The 22738-nt window shown below is 38.1% G+C and overlaps 2 protein-coding genes and 1 long non-coding RNA gene across 3 annotated transcripts; 2 read left to right on the top strand and 1 right to left on the bottom strand.

Annotated features, from left to right (window-relative positions):
• Nucleotides 1-1881: 1881 nt before the first annotated feature.
• Nucleotides 1882-8748, bottom strand: eif4g2a (eukaryotic translation initiation factor 4, gamma 2a). The gene is made up of 19 exons (XM_037796570.1): nucleotides 8643-8748; nucleotides 7836-7961; nucleotides 7537-7639; nucleotides 7315-7443; nucleotides 7151-7217; nucleotides 6898-7049; nucleotides 6646-6756; nucleotides 6378-6560; nucleotides 5950-6091; nucleotides 5679-5842; nucleotides 5477-5581; nucleotides 5175-5285; nucleotides 4977-5081; nucleotides 4671-4886; nucleotides 4292-4550; nucleotides 3905-4109; nucleotides 3572-3780; nucleotides 2383-2504; nucleotides 1882-1947 (listed from the first exon to the last, which is right to left on the bottom strand). Exons 6-19 carry the CDS (start codon nucleotides 6979-6981, stop codon nucleotides 1882-1884), a joined length of 2082 nt encoding a protein of 693 aa, XP_037652498.1. The 5' UTR covers nucleotides 6982-7049; nucleotides 7151-7217; nucleotides 7315-7443; nucleotides 7537-7639; nucleotides 7836-7961; nucleotides 8643-8748.
• Nucleotides 8749-9989: 1241 nt separating this feature from the next.
• LOC119504476 lies at nucleotides 9990-16600 on the top strand. Its single transcript, XR_005210573.1, has 2 exons — nucleotides 9990-10276; nucleotides 12460-16600. It is a non-coding gene; the product is annotated as an uncharacterized LOC119504476 (long non-coding RNA).
• Nucleotides 16601-19137: 2537 nt separating this feature from the next.
• LOC119500900 (low affinity immunoglobulin epsilon Fc receptor-like) lies at nucleotides 19138-20968 on the top strand. The gene is made up of 2 exons (XM_037790902.1): nucleotides 19138-19294; nucleotides 19766-20968. Exons 1-2 carry the CDS (start codon nucleotides 19266-19268, stop codon nucleotides 20826-20828), a joined length of 1092 nt encoding a protein of 363 aa, XP_037646830.1. The 5' UTR covers nucleotides 19138-19265; the 3' UTR covers nucleotides 20829-20968.
• The last annotated feature ends 1770 nt before the right edge of the window (nucleotides 20969-22738 follow it).

The raw sequence follows: 22738 nt of genomic DNA on the forward strand, positions 1-22738 counted from the left end.
TCAAAATAAGTATCCTTATCCTCACAACACAACTTTAAAAGTAAAAGCTGATTATCACTGTACCACAGTGTATACTGACATGATACAGTGATCATTTCTGTTCCAAATAAATGAGCACCTCCCCATGTTCTGCACCGTCTTGGAGCCAAGTAGCTTTCCTGTCATCGTTATTAAAGCCTATGTAACCCCAAAATTGGGACCATCATTTCACATATGTGCTCCCTTTTTTTTTTTGGAAAAAGTCGGTCCATGTGTCAGGCCCGACCAAAGTGTAGGGCTGCAACTAACAATTTTCTAGATTAATCGATTAGTTGTTTGGTCTAGAAGATGTTAAAAAAAAAAAAAAAAAAAAAAAAAAAAAAGGTGAAAAATGTTGCCAAAGCCCAAGATGACATCCTCAAATGTCTTGTTTTGTCCACAACTCAAAGAAATTTAGTTTACTGTCATAGAGGAGTAAAGAAAACAGAAAATATTCACATTTAAGAAGCTGGAATCAGATTTGACTTTTTTCTTTAAAAAAAAAAATTTATGAAAATAGATAATTTAATAGTTGACAACTAATGGATTAATTGTTGCAGCTCTTCCAAAGTGCACATGATCCACCTTAAAGCAACCTCAGATTTCAGAAAACTAATTCAGTAATTTGTTGAGTATTTAATTTGTACAGAAAAAAAATCTGAAAGCAGGTTAATTACTCAGTGTAACCTTAAACTATGTTTTTAAAGTCATACAAGTAAAAATACAATTCAGGGGATAAAAAATGCCCAGGACAATGAAATGAACTGTTAAACTTTATTCAAGGTTGATCTGTAGTTGTACACTAAACTTCTTGCACTCAACATTACAGTGACACCCCAAAAGAAGGAGAAAGTGTACACATACAGTACATTCTTTATAATTCCATGAAGATTAAAAAGACCATTTAAAAACTCGACAAATATGGCAAACCGACGTAAAATTTCCACACATGGTGGTGAACAACTGTTGCACAGGAAACTAAGCTTTGGCTGTCTCGATGTTAAAACCGAGACATTCAAGTATAGTCCGAGATACATTAGAGGTATATCCATATGAATTGATAAATTAAAAAGGCCACACAGATTCATTCCTAACAGCACAAAAGTTTTGTACATAAAAAAAGCTCTTGATTCTTTAAACTAATTGTGGGTAACTGAAATCACACTGTGCAAATCAAACAGCCCATTATTGTTAGTCATCGTCAAATCCAGATCGTTGTGAATTCTCAGACAAAATGGCCTGCTTTCAAGCACAAGAAAACCATTATAATTATGGCAGCCATAAACTGCAACTTAGGATTGTTTCAACAAATCAAGGAAAGTGTATCTTACTATTGCAACGACTCATGATGTTGAGCAAAGTGCATCTAAAAACTGATTTAACAAATGCAGATAAAACGAGGAGAAAAGTCTCTTTGCAACATGTCAGAGCCTTTTCTCTTTTTGTAAACAGTTTTTAAGTAAATAGTTATGGCAGCACTTGGTGACTCCTACCAGATGGAAAAGGTGATAAAATGGGTCAGGTTTTGGTGCTGGTACAGTTTCCTGCAAAAATACTGCCTGCTGTTAAAGAAAGCATAACCCAAGACTGAAATGTATAAAACATCTGCTGCAGGACATCAAATTAGATTGAAAATTAGAAAGGAAAAAGCATAAATACAATATGAATATAATGGTGGTGATGCTGGCTTGATCTGGCAAAACATTTCATAGTGGAATGAATTGTAACAGTGGTTGGAAAATATTCATAAACGAGGCGAGAGGAAAGGAGTTAGGGAGGAAACTGGGAAGGGCGTATGGAGACAAGTAAAAAAAAAAAAAAGTATTCATTGCATCCTGATAACACATGGCTTTGGCCTGTTCCTCAGTAATCTTCATCGTCTGATTCCTCCTCTTCTGCAGTCTCCAGCCAGGTCAGCCACTGGTTCACCTGCACCATAAAACACAGTATCTCCATTAGGCCAAGTTATTTATGATGAACCAATCACTACATGGAGGAAAATACATGAAAGGGCAGCTGCAGACAATGCGTACATTTACATTTTGAGTCTTATTCTGGATATTTACATGGAACCTGGTTATTCATATTCCTGTATACATGATCATAACAATATTTAGGTTTCTGTGTGCTAGTGTGTCTTGACACCTCAATGCCACAGTATCAGTTTGTATCCATACCCAATGCTAGCATATCCAGTTTCTCAAAACTGGTATAAGTGCTCATCTTAAATGAGAGTCACACGCATGTATCTGGGATACTCTGATAACCTGATCTTGGCCAGGACACAGGTGCTGTTCATTGTCAGGGAGCAATTTGAAAAACTGTACAAACAAATAAACTTGTTAGCAATGTACATAAAGTTACCTGAAATAATGCTTTTCCTTTCCCTGGGTATTCTTGGGTGACATCTTCTTTCCATGAAAGGAAGGCTTCTTCTTCGATTATTTCCATATCATAAAAGTTCACAAAGTAGCGCAGTAACATACCTGGAAAAGAAGAGTAATCATTAAGTTTCATATCTATGACCATGCATTCTCTGAAACATTTGTGTATACATGAAAAATAATAACAAATTCATGTCAAAATGTACTAGAGTATATCTAAACTAAAAATCAATGCAGCTATGGCTGTTGAGGAATATGACCTGTAAAAGCTGGTTTGTGTCCTCACATGACTTGTAGGCAGGGCTTGACATTAACTTATTTGCTCATCAGCCACTGTGGCTACTGGTTTTTCTGGTTACTAGCCACTCAGCATTGTCACCAAACACAATGTTGTTGTGAAACCATGTTGTATTTGATTTTGACTGGTGATAAATTTACAACCCTTTGGTGTTCTGTGACTGTTGTGGCGGCTGCTAAGGTCAAGCCCTGCTTGTAGGAATAGTGACATTTAGCCACATCTAGCAGCCACAGTACCTCTGAAGTGAGGGCTTCGTTTTCAGGACACCGCACCCAAAATGGTCCCTTGTTCGATGGCGGACGGGAGGGAAGCACTGCCACGTTTGTCACCGGGGTGAAAAAAGCCGGCGATGGGGTTGAGAGTTGATTCACGCAGGTAGCAGCCTGGTGATTAGCTCCTTCAGCATGGCTAGCTAGAAGTGCCTCAAGTTTGAAATGTGAACGTTTTACTACACGGTCCACATTTTGCCCGCCCTGGATCTTGGTCTTTCTCAAGCCATGCATAATAAGTACTTGTCCAAGTGAAGACATTAAAATCGGTATTTCCCTGGCAGTGCGCAAATTTACATGTTAAAAAGTACAAGCTGCGACTCAGGTAAGAGTCTGACGTTACTCAACGCAGAGAACAATGTAACGTTAAGTGATGTAACCGATCTGCTCGAATATTGAAGTATTGCTTAACCAATATAGATTTTTCTCAGTTGATCTTAACTGAACCACATATACTAGCAAAATTACGTTTCCAAATTTTTCTGGTTCTATTTTTCAAAAACTCCACCAGGCCTGGAAACTGCCATTTTCAAATGTTTTACATGACCGTACGAACCCGGTGCTATTTTACATTCTTCTGAACGACAAGTGTGTGTACAAACCTTTGGGGAAACCCTTGGTATTGCAGTGAACCTGCAGGGCATATAGAGCGTCGACTTGCAGGTCAATGTGATCGTGTAGGAACTTCTGCATCACTGGCTTGAAAGACAACAGCTGCTGTTTCTCCTCATCCTGCTGCTCCTTACTGGGCGCTGAAAGCTGCTCTTCGTCGTCGTCGGGGTTGATCTCATAAGCAATGTACTGCAAGAAGCTGATACACAAGACAATCAATATGCTGTTAACTTGAAGAACAAAATATATTGTTTGGGGTCAGATTACCCAACAAATCAATGGCTCATAAAGCAAGTATATTTTATCATTGTCCACGGCTATACCTGGTCATGAGGATGTTGACAAAGCCTTTGTCAGTGTGGAGTTTAGGAGAGATGTTGTCTTTGATCCACTTGTAGATGGACTGTGGAGAGGGATCCACTTTGATCTGCTTCAGCAGCTCCTTCTCCAGTTTCATCAGTGGGAACAAAAAGCTGAGACCTTTGTCATCCAGAATCTCCAGCATTCGGTCTTTGTTCTGGTCGATTTCTATGTAGTATTAAAAAAAACATCAGTGGTAGCACAAGACACTTAAAAATGAAAACTCCATGAGATTCACGTTTTTTCTTTCTTCTTTGTACTGCATCATTGAAAACTGAACTGAGAGCCTAACTAATGACATTAGTAGTAGTAGTAGTAGTAGTATAAACATATGGCGGGTTTGGACATACCAGGTAGCATCTTCTGCATGTTGACCTTGCTCTGCTGGAACAGGTCAGCCAGCCAATCACGGTCCTTCAGTTTGACCATCTGCTGCAGGCAGAGCAGAAACAGTGGGAAATGTGCACCGTTCTCCAGCTGATGGGCTAAATCTGCGACGCTGACCAGGTCAGCGATGATGGCACGTGCTGCAAACTGTGCCAGGTAGGACTTCACCAGTGGTACTTCTTCCTCGATCTTGGGACACTGATCCAGAACACTCAAAAAGGCCTATCACATAAAAACAGAACGGTTAGTGCTGAGTCACAGCTTGATATTGAGATGGTAAAATCATACACAAGTACTGTATATTCTGCTTAATTAAAAGAACTTAAGGGTTAAAACACTGACCTGCATTAGATTTTCACCAGTGGCAAGGCCCTCGATGCAGAGAGTATGGACCAGGGTGCTCGCATGTTCCTTATCCTCATCTGAACGATCAAGTGAATAGACCACTATCATGTTAAGCATCTCAGACAAAAAGTGCTTTGGCGCCTTCATCTCCCTCACAGCATTCACAGCCTCATCGATGTTCTTGTTGTTCAGGTAATCTGCCACCAGTGTCTCCTAAAAGAAAATGGAGAGGACAGTCAGATATAGTATGCTAGACATACAGTATATTGTGCATGAAGGAAGCACAGAGTGAGAGAAACTTACCGTCATTTTGCGCAACTCTTCCTTAGTCGGAGGAGCTTTTTTAGTGGACTTTGCAGGTTTTTCCTGAATTGGAGGAGGATTGATTTTCAGGCCAAGCTGTGGAGACTAAACAAAAGAAGCCAAATTATTACATGTTCCCTGGAAACTGCGATTACCATATCAGTTAAACACATTTGTTTTTAAGTGTAAAAATATTACCTGTATGAGTGGGGAGCCTTGGGCACTTGTAGGAATCATGTTCATCTGTGGCTGCAGCTTTGGCATTTGTTTTCTACTCAAAATGAAGGACTGAGCTGGCCTCAGACTGATCTAGAGGGGCGAAGAGAGTGAGTTTAATACCACACAGTTATATTATACATTTTCAGTCAAGAAGTGTGGAGTAATATTATAAAATCAGCCAACTGAAACAATAGGATCCATTTAAATGGCACCCAGACTACGCCCAACATGCAAAATTCCAAATCAAAACAATCAAACATAATCTTAGTTTATCAATGTACCTCATCAGCATTGACCTTCTTCTTGCCGAATCGTGGAGCCATATCCTTAGACTGCATCTGCACCGAGATATTCTGTTTGTGGTTGAAAACAGGTGAACCCTGCCCCTTTAAAAAGAGATTCACAGATATACAATTAATAATGATGACTCATCACCATGAGAAAAGTACTGAAAAATGACACTGTAGATGTACTGTTATGTACCTGGTTTGGTTTTATATACGGTTTGCTTCCCGCTTCAAATTGAGGCTGGTGTGAACCGTTGCCATTTCCAATGTGGCCATTGTAGAGCGGGTTTGTGCGATGACGTCCCATGGTAGGGGAATAGTGGTCCTGAATGACTCCTGGACCTGTACCAATGCCAGATCCTACCCAAAACAAGACAATCATTAAAACATTTCTAGAAAAGATCAATCCTTATTAATGACGTAGTGTAACTCTCTTATCACTGACGGGATAAAAAGCTGTAACATACCAGGCATTTGTCCAAACATATCAGCCAGCCCACCGAGAGTTTCCCTGTCAAACTTGATCCTTGTTGGCAGGAAGGAGGAGTTTTCCATGAAGAATTCATTCCTCATTGCATCGTTCGAAGGTGGAAAGAAACAACCTAAATCCTGCAAAGCAATGTTGGAATCCAGTCAGAATCTGAGGATACAGGCAGACCATGACTACTAGATCAGTAATGTAATTATTCTTCGGTCCCAACTCTACTCCCCGCCGGGCCTAAGCATCGAGAATTTTTTTTTTAAAAACTAAAATGTGTTATATAATTAGCAAACTCCTTTGAAGGAATAACTCAGTGCGTAGGTTGTGTGTTTAGCTTTAGCGAGTGTCCGTGTTTCTTTTGAGAAAAAACACATGGCCACTTTTCTTGCGGAAACCCCAACCATGTAGACTAACCTTTACTGCATCCTGACGAACTTGGTTGATCGTCTTTGGTCCGTTGTCACTATACGCTTTGCGAGCAGCCCAGTTGTTGTCTCGCTGCTCCACTGTATTCTGCAGCAGGAAACGAATCCTAGCAGGCAGTTCCTTGTTGTTTGTTAAGGATCGCATGCGGCTGAAGTACTGATCCATCAAAGACTGGAAGGAGAATGTATTTGTTTATTAAATGGAACAGAGACATTTTAAGACAAGACTATTAATTGGTTATTTTCCAGATACTCACCCTAGCCTTTGCATGATCAAGTTTAGGTCCCACTGTTCTCATTATCTGACAGAGGCATTCCAAATCTTCACCCATATCCTTAAGTTGGACTCTCTTCTTCTTCTCCAAAAGCTTAAAAATAAAGAACAAACATTCAAATTGTTGAGGTGACTTTGGGCATCCAACTGCCAGGATGGCAGCATAATCTTCATTTGGGAATCACAAGAGTTAATACAAATACACCCAACCATACAATTAGTCAAAAGAACTTACTGTTTTGATGCACTTATGAAGGATAGATTCGTGGATAAGGTTGAGTTTGCCAAGTTCCCCAATGAATTTGATGTTGCCCAGCATCTTGATCTTTGCAATATGACGCTGCTCCTCCTCCTCAGAGGTGAGTGGGCCGTCATGTTTGTCAAAGACTACGGGTGAGCAAGAGAGTTGAAAATAAGTAACAAGTCATGCAAGACATGACCAAATGTATTTTTTAATAGACCACTTGTATCAAATGTTATTCACTTACTTTCGACACTTTTTGCGCGGTTCTCAAACTCATCCTGAAGCTTGGAAATCAGAAGCCTTCTGAAGGTCTGTAAAACAGAATTTGTTCAAAATCCAGAAAAGAATATACGAGAGTAGCAAAGCAAACCATATTCCTGTGCAAATCCTATTGTTACAAAAACTTACAGTATTTTGCTTTTGTGTTCCTTGATTTTCTGCTGGGTCTTCAAAGTTTGGTGCGTCCTGTGCCAAGCGTAGACATAGTTGAGCGTATAACTGGCTGTACTTGGGCTCTTCGAGGGCTTTGTCAACAATCTAAAAGAGAAAGAAATAGAAAATGACAAATTAAGTGATCGTTTCATTAGGCTATAGGAATAATACATGAGTAAAGCTAAAGAGAATACTCACCAACAAGATGGTTCCTTTTAAGACAAGTTTTGACTCTACACCCACATTGAGGAGCTCCAGGCATAGTTTGTCAAACTTCTCAGGAGTCAGCTTATTAAGTATGCTAAAGAGGAGGAGGAAGGACAAGAGGTGAAAAAAACATCACGCTTCAAAGACCAAATGCCAACAACACAATCAATCATGCATCAACTAATCTCTAAAGGGGTAATTGTTGGTACAAAAAAGCCACAATTAAAATACTCCAAGAATTGATTGAGAAGAATAGATTGAATGTAACTGAAGTAAATGTTGAAACTTACCCTCTCACTTTCCTGAAGGTTGCATCATTTTGCCCTTTCTCGTTGGAGGAGTTGGCATCTCGTCTAGTGCTTCGAGAAGGTACCCATCTCTGAACGCCAGAACCTGGGGTTTTCCCCAGGAACTCGCTGTAATGGACACAAAACAAAGTCAATACCACTACAATACAGAAATATTTAGCAGAAAACATGACCTTTTATCACACGGATGGAAGCTGAACATGGTTCATTTGCACAAAATCAGCAAAGCTTCCCTTTAAGTCATTTGAGAAAAACCAATCACAATGACAACACCCCTGTAGTTTACATGCTGCCAACTGGTGTCAAAATATTGATGATGACAACACTGAACCACTACTAAAGTGGTAAAAAATAAAGAACTTTATTTTATCCTAAAAACTGGAAACCACCAGGGGTGGTGTAGAGTCATATACCAACATATTCAGAGGCCAAAGAAGCCTCTTATTAGAGGCATGTCTATCCCCCAGATGTGTTGAAAAGAATACATATGTGAAAGTGCAATTTAAGTCCATTGGCGATGGTTATGGATTTTATATGTAATAAAGATTAGTGACTAGGTGTTCCATGTGAAAGGAAACTTTGGAAAATCACCTGTTGCCGACAGTCTTGGGATAGTGCTGAGGTGCACCCCCTCCTCCCCCTACACTGTGATACAAAAAAGGAAAAGGGTTTTAACTTTAACATAAGTAGATGTGGGTCTAATCCTTTGTTTTAGCTGTTGCAGAGGTTTATCAGTATAAATAAATAAATAAATAAATAAGCCTTGTGTGATCATATAATGTTTAATACCTGAAACGAGAAGGACCCCCTGGTGCGACGACACTCTCCACTTTGGCGGCTTGACTAAGTATAGCTGAAAAGAATAATGTTCCGGGAAAGGGAAGGAAAACGCGACCTGGAAGGAGAGACAGAGTAACAGATTAGTTAACAGCTAATGGGTGTAAAAAATGCAAACAAACTGCACATTACATTATAACAAAGCAATAATGATATCTGTCATAGTATGTCTTGTTGTTATTTACTGCGGATGTCAGTCATAACTGTTGTGCGTAGCAGTGAATGTGAAACTGGGTCACAGCTAGCTTAGCATTACTCTTGTGGCTAGGTGCTAGCACGGTTACGTAGTCGGTGTTGTGTCGCTTTGTGCTTCTCATTACATTAAACCCAGCCATAAACCCCACCCAGTCGGTCTTCTGTGAATCCTGAATATATAATCTAACCCAAGTTGCCCAGGCTCACCTTATTTAACCTGCCTTCAATCACGGAGAGAAAGCAGCGCTACAGGAAGCGAGCTGCACCAGGATTACATGTGCCTCTCTGGAAACATCCACGTCAATTAGGTCAACTCTAACACGACCCATTGTGGAGGATTTGTAATTAAATAAAGAGGCACAATACGTATTAATGAAAAGGTAATCAAAGCAAGTATGTCCCTTAAATTACAAGATTTACCACAAAAAACACTAAAACCAATGTAATGTTGAGGTATTCATCTATAATCCAACAAAACATGGTGTGAATTCAGATATAAAAAAGGACTTTAATGTAGACCAAGAAGGAAATCTCTGAGAATCAGCTGATTTTATGAGCTCTTTGTTCAGACACCGGATGTCCACACACACACACAGACACACAGACACACAGACACACACACACACACACAGACACACACACACACACACACACACACAGAGGCATCTCGAGGGTTTGGCTCAGCAGGCCGCCGGGGAGCTAACGAGCTAATGAAGCTAATAACGCTGTAAACAACTCTTATAAACCAGTTCAGCGCAACGTGTCTACTGTCAACGAGGTCAGCTAATGCTAGACTTGTAAATCCACATTAGTATTGGTGATTGAAGATGAGCTTCCTACCAGACCGGTCGGTTAGCTAAGCTACTAGCTTAGCATAGCTAGCTTTAACGTTAGCCACAAGCTAGCGTTAGCGGTTAGCCGTGGGAGGAACACTCAGTACATCTCTTACCTTTACTAAAGGAACGACAGTGTGATTGTCGTCTTGTCGACCAGGTGAGAAACAAAAGAGCGAGAAGAGGAGGTTGAGGTCTGAGTGGAGAGCAGGTTTACAGCTGGAGGTCTGGTGATGGTCGACGGTTAGGCTGCTAGGCTACCGGCTACAGCGAGGACAGAATGCTGACTGGTCACCTACGTCATGCGGAAGAGCCTTTATGTATGGTGGGCCGGCTCACACGTCATCAGCCCACCCTGCCGACGTCACGGACGGAAAACTCTCATGATCTGTTTCTCATCAGAAGAACATGTGTGGTATCTTATCCGGAGGGGTTGTTTTACCTTCTCACTTTGTGTGTACTTGTGTCAGGCACTCTGTCCTGTCACGTTTCTTACAGCTGGATACAGAGGAAACTATGGAAGGAAATTCAACATTTTTTTCCAGCATTATGGGAGTGGTAATTCAACGTTTTCACTTAATATAATGACTGAAATCTGATTTAATATCTAATAATATTTAGTTTTTATCTCACAACTGTGGCTGTTCATGTCATATTTAAAATATGAAATAGAGTAAAAAAATGGCACAGTTCCATGATTCTGATTTCATCTCATAATTTTGACTTAATAGTTCATAATTTCGACTTAATATCTCATAATTTTGACGTAATAGTTCATCATTTTGATTTAATATCTAATAATATTGAGTTTTTATCTCACATCTGTGGCTGTTCATGTCATATTTAAAATATGAAATAGAGTACAAATTGCACTGTTCCATGATTTTGAATTTCATCTCATAATTTTGACTTAATGTCTCATAATGTTGACTTAATAGTTCATAATTTCGACTTAATATCTCATAATTTCGACTTAATATCTCATAATTTTGACGTAATAGTTCATCATTTTGATTTAATATCTAATAATATTGAGTTTTTATCTCACAACTGTGGCTGTTCATGTCATATTTAAAATATGAAATAGAGTAAAAAATGGCACTGTTCCATGATTTTGAATTTCATCTCATAATTTTGACTTAATGTCTCATAATGTTGACTTAATAGTTCATAATTTCGACTTAATATCTCATAATTTTGACGTAATAGTTCATCATTTTGATTTAATATCTAATAATATTGAGTTTTTATCTCACAACTGTGGCTGTTCATGTCATATTTAAAATATGAAATAGAGTAAAAAATGGCATTGTTCCATGATTCTGATTTCATTTCATAATTTTGACTTAATATCTAATAATATTTAGTTTTTATCTCACAACTGTGGCTGTTCACGTCATATTTAAAATATGAAATAGAGTAAAAAATGGCACAGTTCCATGATTCTGATTTCATCTCATAATTTTGACTTAATAGTTCATAATTTCGACTTAATATCTCATAATTTTGACGTAATAGTTCATCATTTTGATTTAATATCTAATAATATTGAGTTTTTATCTCACATCTGTGGCTGTTCATGTCATATTTAAAATATGAAATAGAGTACAAATTGCACTGTTCCATGATTTTGAATTTCATCTCATAATTTTGACTTAATGTCTCATAATGTTGACTTAATAGTTCATAATTTCGACTTAATATCTCATAATTTCGACTTAATATCTCATAATTTTGACGTAATAGTTCATCATTTTGATTTAATATCTAATAATATTGAGTTTGTATCTCACAACTGTGGCTGTTCATGTCATATTTAAAATATGAAATAGAGTAAAAAATGGCACTGTTCCATGACTTTGAATTTCATCTCATAATTTTGACTTAATGTCTCATAATGTTGACTTAATAGTTCATAATTTCGACTTAATATCTCATAATTTTGACGTAATAGTTCATCATTTTGATTTAATATCTAATAATATTGAGTTTTTATCTCACATCTGTGGCTGTTCATGTCATATTTAAAATATGAAATAGAGTAAAAAATGGCACAGTTCCATGATTTTGAATTTCATCTCATAATTTTGACTTAATATCATAATTTTGACTTAATAGTTCATAATTTTGACTTAATATCTCATTATATTTACTTTTTGTCCCATATTTTTTACTCGAAGTTATGAAATAGTGAGTAAAAAATTGTAACATCTCATGATTTTGACTTAATATCTCATAATATTGATGTTTCATCTCACAATTGTAACTGTTCATTTCATTTAAAATATGAAATAGAGTAGAAATTGCACTATTCCATGATAGACTTTTCCTTTGAGGTAGTTTCGCATAATATTGGCTTTTTATCTCATAATTTTTACATAAAGTTATGAAATAGTAATTATTTCATAGATTTGACGTGGTATCCCATAATATTGACTTCCCCTCTCACAATTTAGACTTTTCATCTCATAATTTTGAATTAATATCTCACGATTTTGACTTTTCATCTCATAATTTGTACTCAAAACGATGAGATAGTAAATCAAAATGGTTAACTTAACCTAATATCTTATAAATTTGACTTGGTATCTCGTAATTTTAGTGAAAAATTATGATTCAAAAGTGTATAATGTCATGATTCGACTTTCATCTCATAATTTCGATTTACCGTAAGGATTTTTATTTTTATCTTGCCTTTTCAACTGTTTTTTTCTTTTCCTGGTGGAAACTGTCTTTCATAGAACAGTGACCTCCATCACAGCAGAATATGACCTACTGGATTGTAAAGTCACCAGTCAAACTATATTGACCCTCTCAGGGAGGCTCAATGTTCTTGCCCTCCTCTACAGGGATGTTCAAACACAGAGTTAACTACAGGGCATCGACTCAGGAGCCGCCTGGGATTCAATGTTTTTACCCGCGGATGCCGTAGGAGGAGGATCGATGGCTGTTGACACAGCACTGAAACCAACTGCAGTCTGCCACCATGATACCCAGATGGTTTATGAGCCAGAAACAAGTATAATTCTGAATTTATTGCGACATGCACCACATGGACTTCCAGCCTGATTTCCCACTCATCCTTCCGGTTTCTGCCCACTCGTGTGGGGATGCAAAGAGTAAAGATAACTCAGCAAGTACTGGCCACATTTGCATGAAGTTGTCAGAGATATTAATGGTCCCTAGAGGATTCCTAATGGGTTTGATTACTTCCTGACCTTTCAAAAGCTACTGTAATGGCAAAATTTACATAGTATTTTCAGTGGATATTCATGGGCCCACAGGGTGAATCCTAACGTCTGTGTGATCATCTGACCTTTATCACCATCATTAGAACAAAATGTCAAACTATTTCCCTTCTTTCAGAGCAGCTTTTTATAGACTTTTCAGGCTTTGTGTAAAGAAACTGTAAGCTCTTGATCTGATGAGCACTTTATTTCATGACCTCTTTTTGTTTTTCTCAGGCTACTGTACAGTGGAGTAGAAGGTGTGGGGCGTAACAGTTTCATAAGAAGTCCTGTGGATTGGGTGTATTATGAGAATACGACACCCGTGTTATTGTTCACACTGACATGGCAACATGAGTCACTTCCTCCATCTGCCAGTAAACGACTACCGGGCGAGACCAGACTGGTAACGCCTCTTTGTAGCTCAGGTTACACTGTTCCGCCCATTGTGCAAGATAGGCCATGTCAGGATGATGGTGAAATATTCCAGATAAGACACACATATTAAAAGATTTGGCAACGTTTGTTTCCAGAACTCATGAACTTTTATAGGGCGTATGAGTAATTGTAGGGCAAAGGTAATATTAAATCTGCGTAGTTAACAAATAACATGTTCAAACTGCATTTCCACAGTCTTGTTGTGATGTGGTTAAACCTGAATAGTCAGTGTGTCTGGAACTGGAACATCCATATATTTAGAAAGCTACTCCAATTGTTTCATTTGAATATTGTTATAGACCTGAAGACTTGTAAAACTAACCAGTGTTTCACAATAAAAAATGTGTCTATTTATACCCGGGTGAGAATAGTCACACGGCTATTTACATCCAGTAATAGTAATAGTAATATAAATAGCGAAAAAGTACATGCAAGGAGTAAGTGGATTGTGGTGGATGAATGGGTCAAATTTAGGATTGACACTCTGGAGACTAGAGATTGAGTCCTGTACAGGGCCGGTTTTAGCTCTTTTGGTGCCCTGGGCGAAATTCAGATTTCTCTAACCCTAACCCTGTAAACCGCAACACACATCAGACATCACAATGGTTTTAAGACAAAAATTAAGATCTTTATTTTCATAAATAACTGGATTTATTATAATATAAATATACAATTGGTCCCTGATATTGTTGGCTTAAAATTGTTTAGTCAGCTTCATTTTTGTTACCTCAATGCAGAAAATGAGGCAGGCATGACCCAGCGGCATTTTTGGGAAAAAAAGTAATTTATTTTTATTATTAATATTTTCAGTTTTCACAGATTGGTTTGGTTTAGGCACCAAACTACATGGTTTAGGAAAAATATACATACAGTACATATACACTTACAGTATCTAATGTGTGCCCGGGTCGGGTGAAAATAGCATCGTGGGCTATGGACACATGGCTGCTAATAGCATCTGCCTGAAAAATAATAGAGAAAAGTCAGAAAAATAAACATTTAATCTATTGGACGTTGAGTTTAAAGGAATAACAAAAGCCTTGTAAAATGACAAGTTGTCGGTTTAACACTTTGTCTTTTGCATGGATTAAACAAACAAAATACAATGTGTTAATTATTGAGCTTTAGAGGTGCTGGTAGGTGGATTTTGTTACCTTTTAACAGACCCAGGCTAGCAGTTCCCTCCTGTTTCCAGTCTTTGTGCTGAGCTAAGCTAACTGGCTGCTGCCTGACATTCTGCCAGAAGGCCAGTAAGCATATTTCCCCAAATGTTGAACTATTCCTTTAAATGACTTTGTCACATTTTTACACCAGAAATCTGTTTGTTTGCATTTCTCATACATTTATTCATCCTGAAAGCCCTCACATTTATCTTGCGACCCCTTGTGATGTCCCGACCTCTATAGGTTGGCACCCACTGTCCTAATAAAAGTCTTTAATTCTCTTCACACCCTCAAATCCAGAATGACAGGTTCTGTTGGTTGTCTGATGAATTGGTTTGTCAGAGAGGAGGTTGAAGAATAACACAGAGAGAACGTCTTGTTTATTCAGTTTTTATGTACATTATCTAATCACTTAGTGGAGCTTAAAAGATTACTCCTTGTGGGTATTCCTATTGTCACTCGCTGATATAATCCCATCGCTTTCAAAGTTGTTTCATCATTATTTGATCATTTTTCCCTGTTAGTCTGGAGAGTGTTGCACCTTTCTCTATGCCTGCTCTTGTTTGCTGCTTCACTCCTGAGGGGCATCAATCATTCATCAAAAGCAAAATGGAGCCAGTTGTCTGACAGTAAACACTCCTCTCCGAGTTAATTAAGCCCAGTGTGCCAGTGAAGTCAGCGAGGGCTCGCTCTGCACTCGAGGAAAAGAGTGCAGTTCCAGTCGGAGCTGGTGTGAAGTTGGTTATTATTTCATTTGGTTTGCTTCTTTTCTCTTTGATGTGAGTTTCACTGATCTAATGATGTTGTTTGAACCTTATTTGGACCTTCAGTATCAAGTAGAAAGATGCTGAATGCAAACTATATTTCAACTTCATCATCTCAATAATACAGTTTCTTCTTGCTTTGAGATGACAGGGCTTACTAATGGATGAATGTTTGCATGAGTTTTTAAAACTTGATTTAACCCAGATATTTCACTTATCTGTGCTCTTTTTCAGGAGTGCCCAGTGCAACCACAGTCTGATCTGTTGGTAACTGAGACGCTCCAGTGTAGTAGTAGATGAGGAATAAGGACCTTTCTCATGTCAGTAATTGTTATGAAGGCGGATCCTTTTGGTGTCCAACCTCAAGCAATGCTCTCTTTTTTATGCTCTCATGTGATGTAGGTTTGAGGCTATCTTAAATAACCCTTCAGAATAAGGCCATTAGAAAAATGTTGCTTAATCAAGTTAACATTTGAATATTGCAATTTTCTCCAAGTCAAACTCCCCGTACAATGAAATTCTTCCTTTGCCTGATCTGAGTGCCACTTACAAGGAAGCACAAAGTATAAGAAAGAAGTACAAGAAAATAGATACAGAAAGAAAGAACACTACGTACAATATACAATAAAAATATAGCAGAATGCTACGTGTAATATACAATAATAGAATGCTCCACTACTCATCAATAAGTGTAACTGGGGATCCAATACTCAAACTGCATCGATGACCAATCAGATCCTCTAAAGCTTGCCCAAAAAATAATAATCTTTACTAATAATATGTCAGTAGACACATTGTGTAACACCGCAGCAAATGTTATGGCCCAGATATAGTATCATCAAGCTTCCGCCTGCTTTCATATAGATCGATTTTGTTTGTTTGGTCAGGGAACATACAGCAATATCGATATAGTATAACCTAAATCATATTTAGGAGGGCCACATAAAGATTATTTTTTTTATTGTGAACTAAATTGGGCTCAAGTCTTCAGGAGGGGAAAGGATGTAATTTGTTCCGAACATTTTCAATTTGAATACTGTGGGATGATTCACATAATGCATCTGTTAATTCAGGTATTTTTCACAGTTTACATATTGTGATCCGTGAGATGTAGTGTCCATTTTCATTTCAAGCTGTATTTCACCACAAGATGGCAGTAACGTGTTTAAAACAAATTAAATGAACAATAATTATGTGGGACATAATGGAAATGACTAGCATTGTTTACCATTACTCCACTAAATGCCCTGAATATGCTTTTTAAAGAAAAAAAACTATTTTATTCCATCATTATTCTTTTCCGCCTATCTTTTCTACACCACACCATAAACCATTAACACACAGCCTTGGTTAACAGGAAATGCTTTGACAGTCAATTGTGCTATTCAAATATTTTCCTAAGAATGATGAAAAATTGCAAACTCATTGCTCATACTGTGACAGTGTAAAGTATTAGCATGAAACCTCCAGATTAATTGGTAATTATGAGAAAACAAAACCGCTATCATCCACAACTTTGATGGCCTGAGAACAACATGTGGCTTGATACATCTCAGCTCTCATAAGGGCCTCCGTCCAGAGTGCTGGAGTTATGGCTTTAACCTTTTCACCATGACGCCCCTCTCAAAAACAGAAAGAAACAGCAGAGAGCCATATTATATCATCACAGTCTTAAAAGTCTTTACAGGTTTGTCATCACAGAACACTGCTTTGTCCTTTAGTGCTTTCCAAACGTTGTGTTTATGTCAGATAACAATAAATTGCATCTTGGACGTCATAAATGTTCCTCCCAGATGAACATAACATAGCGGCAGGTGCATAATGGGTTTGTGTTGCTAAATTGTGTGAACATTCAAACATTTAGAGACATATTCCTAAATGTCTGCTGGAGGTGATGCTTGGCTAAAAAGTGGTTCATGTCAAACTATCTCACTTTGAAAAACTGTGTTATCCGAGGTGGCAGAGGACGCATGAATTTCATAACAGAGCAATGAGAGAAAACCTTGACAAAAACTAACTAATATAATGGTAATGCTGCACTCTTTATAAAGTTCAATCATTGTGCACCTCTAGGTTTTCATTTTCATATTTAACATTTAACGCTCGTCCTAGAGATGTGCCGCTGTCTGTCTCTCACTGAAGATGCCCATCCAGATTTACAAAAAAAAACAAACTAATTTTTGATGGCTGGAACGTCTCTAAGATCAGAAGACGTATACATGAATCCTTACCCTGTACACAACACAAACTCTGTCCAAGATATTCATCCAAACTAGTTCTGAAAAAGAGAAAATCGGTCAGTATTCCCAAAATCAAGCCTCCGTGGACTAGAGTTATTTTTAAGTGTTGCCAGTTTCTGAGTAACAAACAACTGAAGCAAAAAACAAAAGAACAGAGAAGTCTCCTCAGTTGTTAACTAATTTATTGTTGTCCAACCTTCTTAAACACATCCCTGGTTTTGCATGTTTCTCTGGTGCCTGTGCTGTAATTGCAACATATGACCATGGGCCGATTACGAGACAATGGGCCCCCATCACAGACAAGCAAAAGGCGCCACCACCTCTCCTATATACTGTAGGATCAATACACACTGACTTTATAGTTGTTCAGCCACTTTGTCATTTTTTTCCTTTGTAGTTGTTACACATCTCTGTGGTTTTGTGTCTCTTTGTGGACATTTTATCTTTTCGTAGTCGTTACACATCTCTGTGTGGTTTTGTGTCTGTTTGTAGTTGTTTTATGTGTCTTTGTAGTCGTTACACATCTCTCTGTGGTTTTGTGTCTCTTTGTAGTTGTTTATGTCTCTTTGTAGTCGTTACACATCTCTCTGTGGTTTTGTGTCTCTTTGTAGTTGTTGTATGTCTGTCTGTAGTCGTTACACATCTCTCTGTGGTTTTGTGTCTCTTTGTAGTTGTTTATGTCTCTTTGTAGTCGTTACACATCTCTCTGTGGTTTTGTGTCTCTTTGTAGTTGTTTTATGTCTCTTTGTAGTCGTTACACATCTCTCTGTGGTTTTGTGTCTCTTTGTAGTTGTTTATGTCTCTTTGTAGTCGTTACACATCTCTCTGTGGTTTTGTGTCTCTTTGTAGTTGTTTATGTCTCTTTGTAGTCGTTACACATCTCTCTGTGGTTTTGTGTCTCTTTGTAGTTGTTTATGTCTCTTTGTAGTCGTTACACATCTCTCTGTGTTGTGTTGTGAGTCTTTGTGTTAGAGTTGTCAGTGTTGTAGTTTTGTTATTTTTGCAGTCTTTGTGTGTCTCTTTGTGGTGGTTATATCTCTCTGTGGTTTTGTTTCTCTTTATGGCAATTTTGTGTCTCTGTACGGCTGTTTTGCCCTTTTCATAACTGTTGTGAATCTCTTTGTGTCTCTTTGCAACTGTTTCATATCTCTTTGTAGTTGTTTTGTTTTTTTGTATCTCTTTGTAGTTGTTTAATTTTTCTTTGTGGTCATTTTGAGTTTCTTGCTGGTTGGCACATGTTTCTTTGAGTGACATTGGGCCTGTGTCCGGTAGGCCCGTTGAGTAATCCATCCATGCATATTACTGTAGGGAACTTAACTATTTTTCCAACATGGAGATCTGACTATTGTAGATTCTGTTGGCTTGACTCACTTTCTATGACAGAAATTCACAGCTTGAGCACAGCATCCTTCTGTCTGAACAGCAATTAAAAAAATACAGTACAGTTGTGTGAAAAAATGCTATAGTTCAATGGAATAGCTGCTTTGGTCCAAGTTTACTTTGGAACAGGAAATACAAAAGGGCCCTTTGAGAATGTTAATGTTATCAAGTTGCTGTGGCAACTTGGGGGGAAAGCAAATCAAAATACAATTTTCATTTCAAACATTTGATAATTTCTTGGTGGAGCTGCTGCAATTGTTGGTGGGAAAAAAATAGACCCTACTTTAGGAGAAACAGAAAATCCAGTAGAAAACTACAGAGAAGACAGGATTGAAATGGAGGAAACCCTAGAGACCCTGTCAAGGTAATGAAATCAAGAGTATACAATCATGGGATGTCTACAGTTGTTTTGGTCTTTTGCCAGTTTTTAAAGTGTTTGAACAATTAATATTTGTTCTTGGATTTAATAATGGATAGGATGAGGTAGTCTTGGTGGGAATATGGGGGACAATATTGACATGAGAGGGAGGGGGAGTAAAGGATATTATGTTACACATTTTGTTTGCGTGTTGCAGTTTGCAGAAATCTGACAATAAAATGCAGCCCTATGCAAGTGAAATGTGCAAATATTTTAGGAGATGGGAATGTTCTTTTTTATACAAAATCCTATATCACTTTACACATCAACACATATGTGGATTTCATAAAAGAACATGTGTGTTTGGTGACTTATGAATCAATATAATGACCAAATATACTGTAAGGGTGAGGAATGGTGTCACAGATTGTTTACAGTAACATCTCTTGATCCTTTTCTTTCTATTTTTGCTCTTAGTTTTGGAAGTGAATATTCTAAGGAGCAATCAACAACAATTTCAACAAGTTACACAGAAGATGAAGAAATAAGCAGTGGAGAGACTGAAAAAGGCCGCTCGCGAAGTGTTTGCCGAGCTGTTTTGACTCTGATTTTGATTGCGCTTGTTTGTGGATTGACCGGTGTCCTCTTTACTCAGATAACTAACCTGCAAAATCTGAGAAAGATAGAAACGGAAAACACTGAGATGAGGAGAATGCTGAACTTAAACGTCTCCACAACAAATTACATCATGTTGTTGTCTGCTGAAAACACCCGGCTGAAACTGCTCTTGCAGAACACATTGCTAGAAAAAACCCGGTTGCAAGTTGAGAACGATGAGATGAAGAAGTTTCTAGAATCAACCCAGAAAAGCTATGAACTTGCAATAGAGGTAACCAATGGACTGCACCTGGTTCTGAATCAATCATTGCACATCATCGCCACGGCGGCTGAAGAAAGCAAACGGTGGCGCCTGCAGTTCAACAATAAACAACAAACCTCCAAGAACCAGCGTTCAATCCTGTTTTCCAACAAACTGTCCTTCCTCTGGAGATTGTGCAGCAACGACACGCTGCAGTGTTCACGCTGCATGTCTGGCTGGATCGAACACAGGTCGCGTTGCTTCTTCCTGCCACAAGAAACAAAGAGGTGGGAAGATGCTCGCAGGAAATGTCTTAACGTGGGGGCTGACCTGGCTGTTGCTTTGAATGCACAAGACCACGCATTCTTGACCTACATGACTTTTCAGTTTGTACAGAAGAACCCTCAACAAAACCTCAGCTCAGCGTGGATCGGGTTGCAGGAAATGGATGAGGAGGGCGTCTACATCTGGGTCAATGGCAACACAACCCACAGAGATGACATTCACTGGAGGAACAACACCATGGCATCCGGAAACAAAAATGGGACAGGACAGGACTGTGTTGCCATCGTCCCGCCGAGTGGCATGAGACAGGACAATAGGTTAAAATCCTGGGATGACATTGTTTGCAGTGAAAAACAGCACTACCTGTGTGAGACCACGGCTCTCATTTTGTCCTGACTGACAGACCTGCGATATAGCTGCATGTTGTAGATGTATGTTGATTAAGATGTTGAGAAAAAGCAATCGTACTTGGGGCCCTAAAGATGCTTCCTTTGTTTAGATAATAATAATAAACTTTTTACAAGTGTTTACAGATGTACAAGTGTTTTTAATGTCTGAGGACTGCAATGAAATAAAATCAGACAATTAAAACAATACAAAAATAAAATGGAAATAAAATATAATATAAAAATTCAAAAGCAAGAACATTAAAAAGACCAGACATGTTAATAAATATAAATATTGCGCTTAAAAAAAGATTTGCTTTGAGAAGTGATTTAAAAGACGTCACTGGTTCTGCAGCCTCAGAGAGAGGCTGAAGAGGCTAAACCTTGAATACAATGAATTACAATAATCAAACTGAGATGATATAAAAGCGTGAATGACCTTATCTTGATCAGGTCGACTTTGACTTCAATTGATAAAAACACGATTGAACAACTTTTTAAAACGATTTTCAAAAGAAAGAATATTATACCTGGATTCATGGCTGCAGGTTCCATGTTTGTAGACAGGGAGCAAAGATGATTTTGTAAAATAGGGATGGACTTTGTGGGATTGAAGACAATTATTTCAGATTTCTTTTTTCATTTAGCTGGAGAAGGTTTTGGGACATCCAGCACTTTATTTCTGACAGACAAGATAATAAATGATGAAAATTGCCTACCTCACTGTTTTTTAAAGGTAGGGTCGGTAATGTTGAGAAACTAGCAAGAGTAGCCTACACTAGATTTTATGATCCAACCGAAAAAACGAGCCCAGTGTTGCCAACTCTTTTCCAGTGAAAGTAGCAGCGCTCGCTCCAAAAGTTCCTAAATCTAGCGAGGAAGTGGCCAAGTCGGCAACACTGACAGTCCGTCACTTCAGGCCTCCCTCCAAAGACACTCCCCCACATTATCATTATGAACGTAAACAACAAACATGGCTATTGTTGGCAGCTTGTGGAAGACTCCGGTGACTCGCAGCGAGTGCACGGGCAGAGTGCACGCAGGTAGACAGACACGTAGCCCGTCCAATCATTACATTTCAATGTAATGATTGGACGGGTTTATTACATTCATGCGACAGCCACAGATACCAGATTTATTTCTTTTTTTTGTGTCAGAGTACTTGATTTATTGAATGCTTTCAGGATCTAATGAGAATTTCAACAAATATAACATAAAATGTATTTGAACAGCACTACCAATCCCATACTTTAATGGTACATACATTTGCATAACAATGGTACTAGATTTTGTGTTTATGTATGATATGTCCCAGTGGCAGCATGTATGTACAGAACAACAGGGGCCAAGAATGCAGCCTTCACCAATGACTATAGAAACTTGTTAAGTTGATAAATCAGATTTAAACCATGTGTCTCTGATGTCAACCCACTTCACAAGGCTATCTAATAGAATGAATGCAGCGCTCAAATCAAGAAGAATTGAAATAGAACAATCATTACCATCAGCTTTAAGCAAAAGGTTATCTCTTTACACATTATTTTTTTTCTTTTATTTCATCTGAATTTCAATTATTAAAGGTTCTCTACACGATATCCAGGGCCTTAATATAGCAGTAAACAACTATTTGCAATGAAAAGATAGAGGAGTAATGCCTACCTGAGCAGAGAATGAAGTCGCTCCCTCTGTGTGTGTTGTAATCTGAGTTTATGCTTTGTTGACCGCCATTTAGTGCACGTTTATCTTTAATTAAAGGAAAAAGCCCATTGAGTAACACAACAAAACAGCAATAGGCAATGAGTTAGAGCCAAGAGGGCTAATTTTGAGATGATAAAAGACACCATAAAAAATGACAAAACAATGCACAAATAAACACAGCAGATAAGCACAATTATGCAAAGGTAAAATCAAGTAACAATT

This window comes from Sebastes umbrosus, chromosome 2 (assembly GCF_015220745.1).
Source record: "Sebastes umbrosus isolate fSebUmb1 chromosome 2, fSebUmb1.pri, whole genome shotgun sequence".
Taxonomy (NCBI): Eukaryota; Metazoa; Chordata; class Actinopteri; order Perciformes; family Sebastidae; genus Sebastes; species Sebastes umbrosus.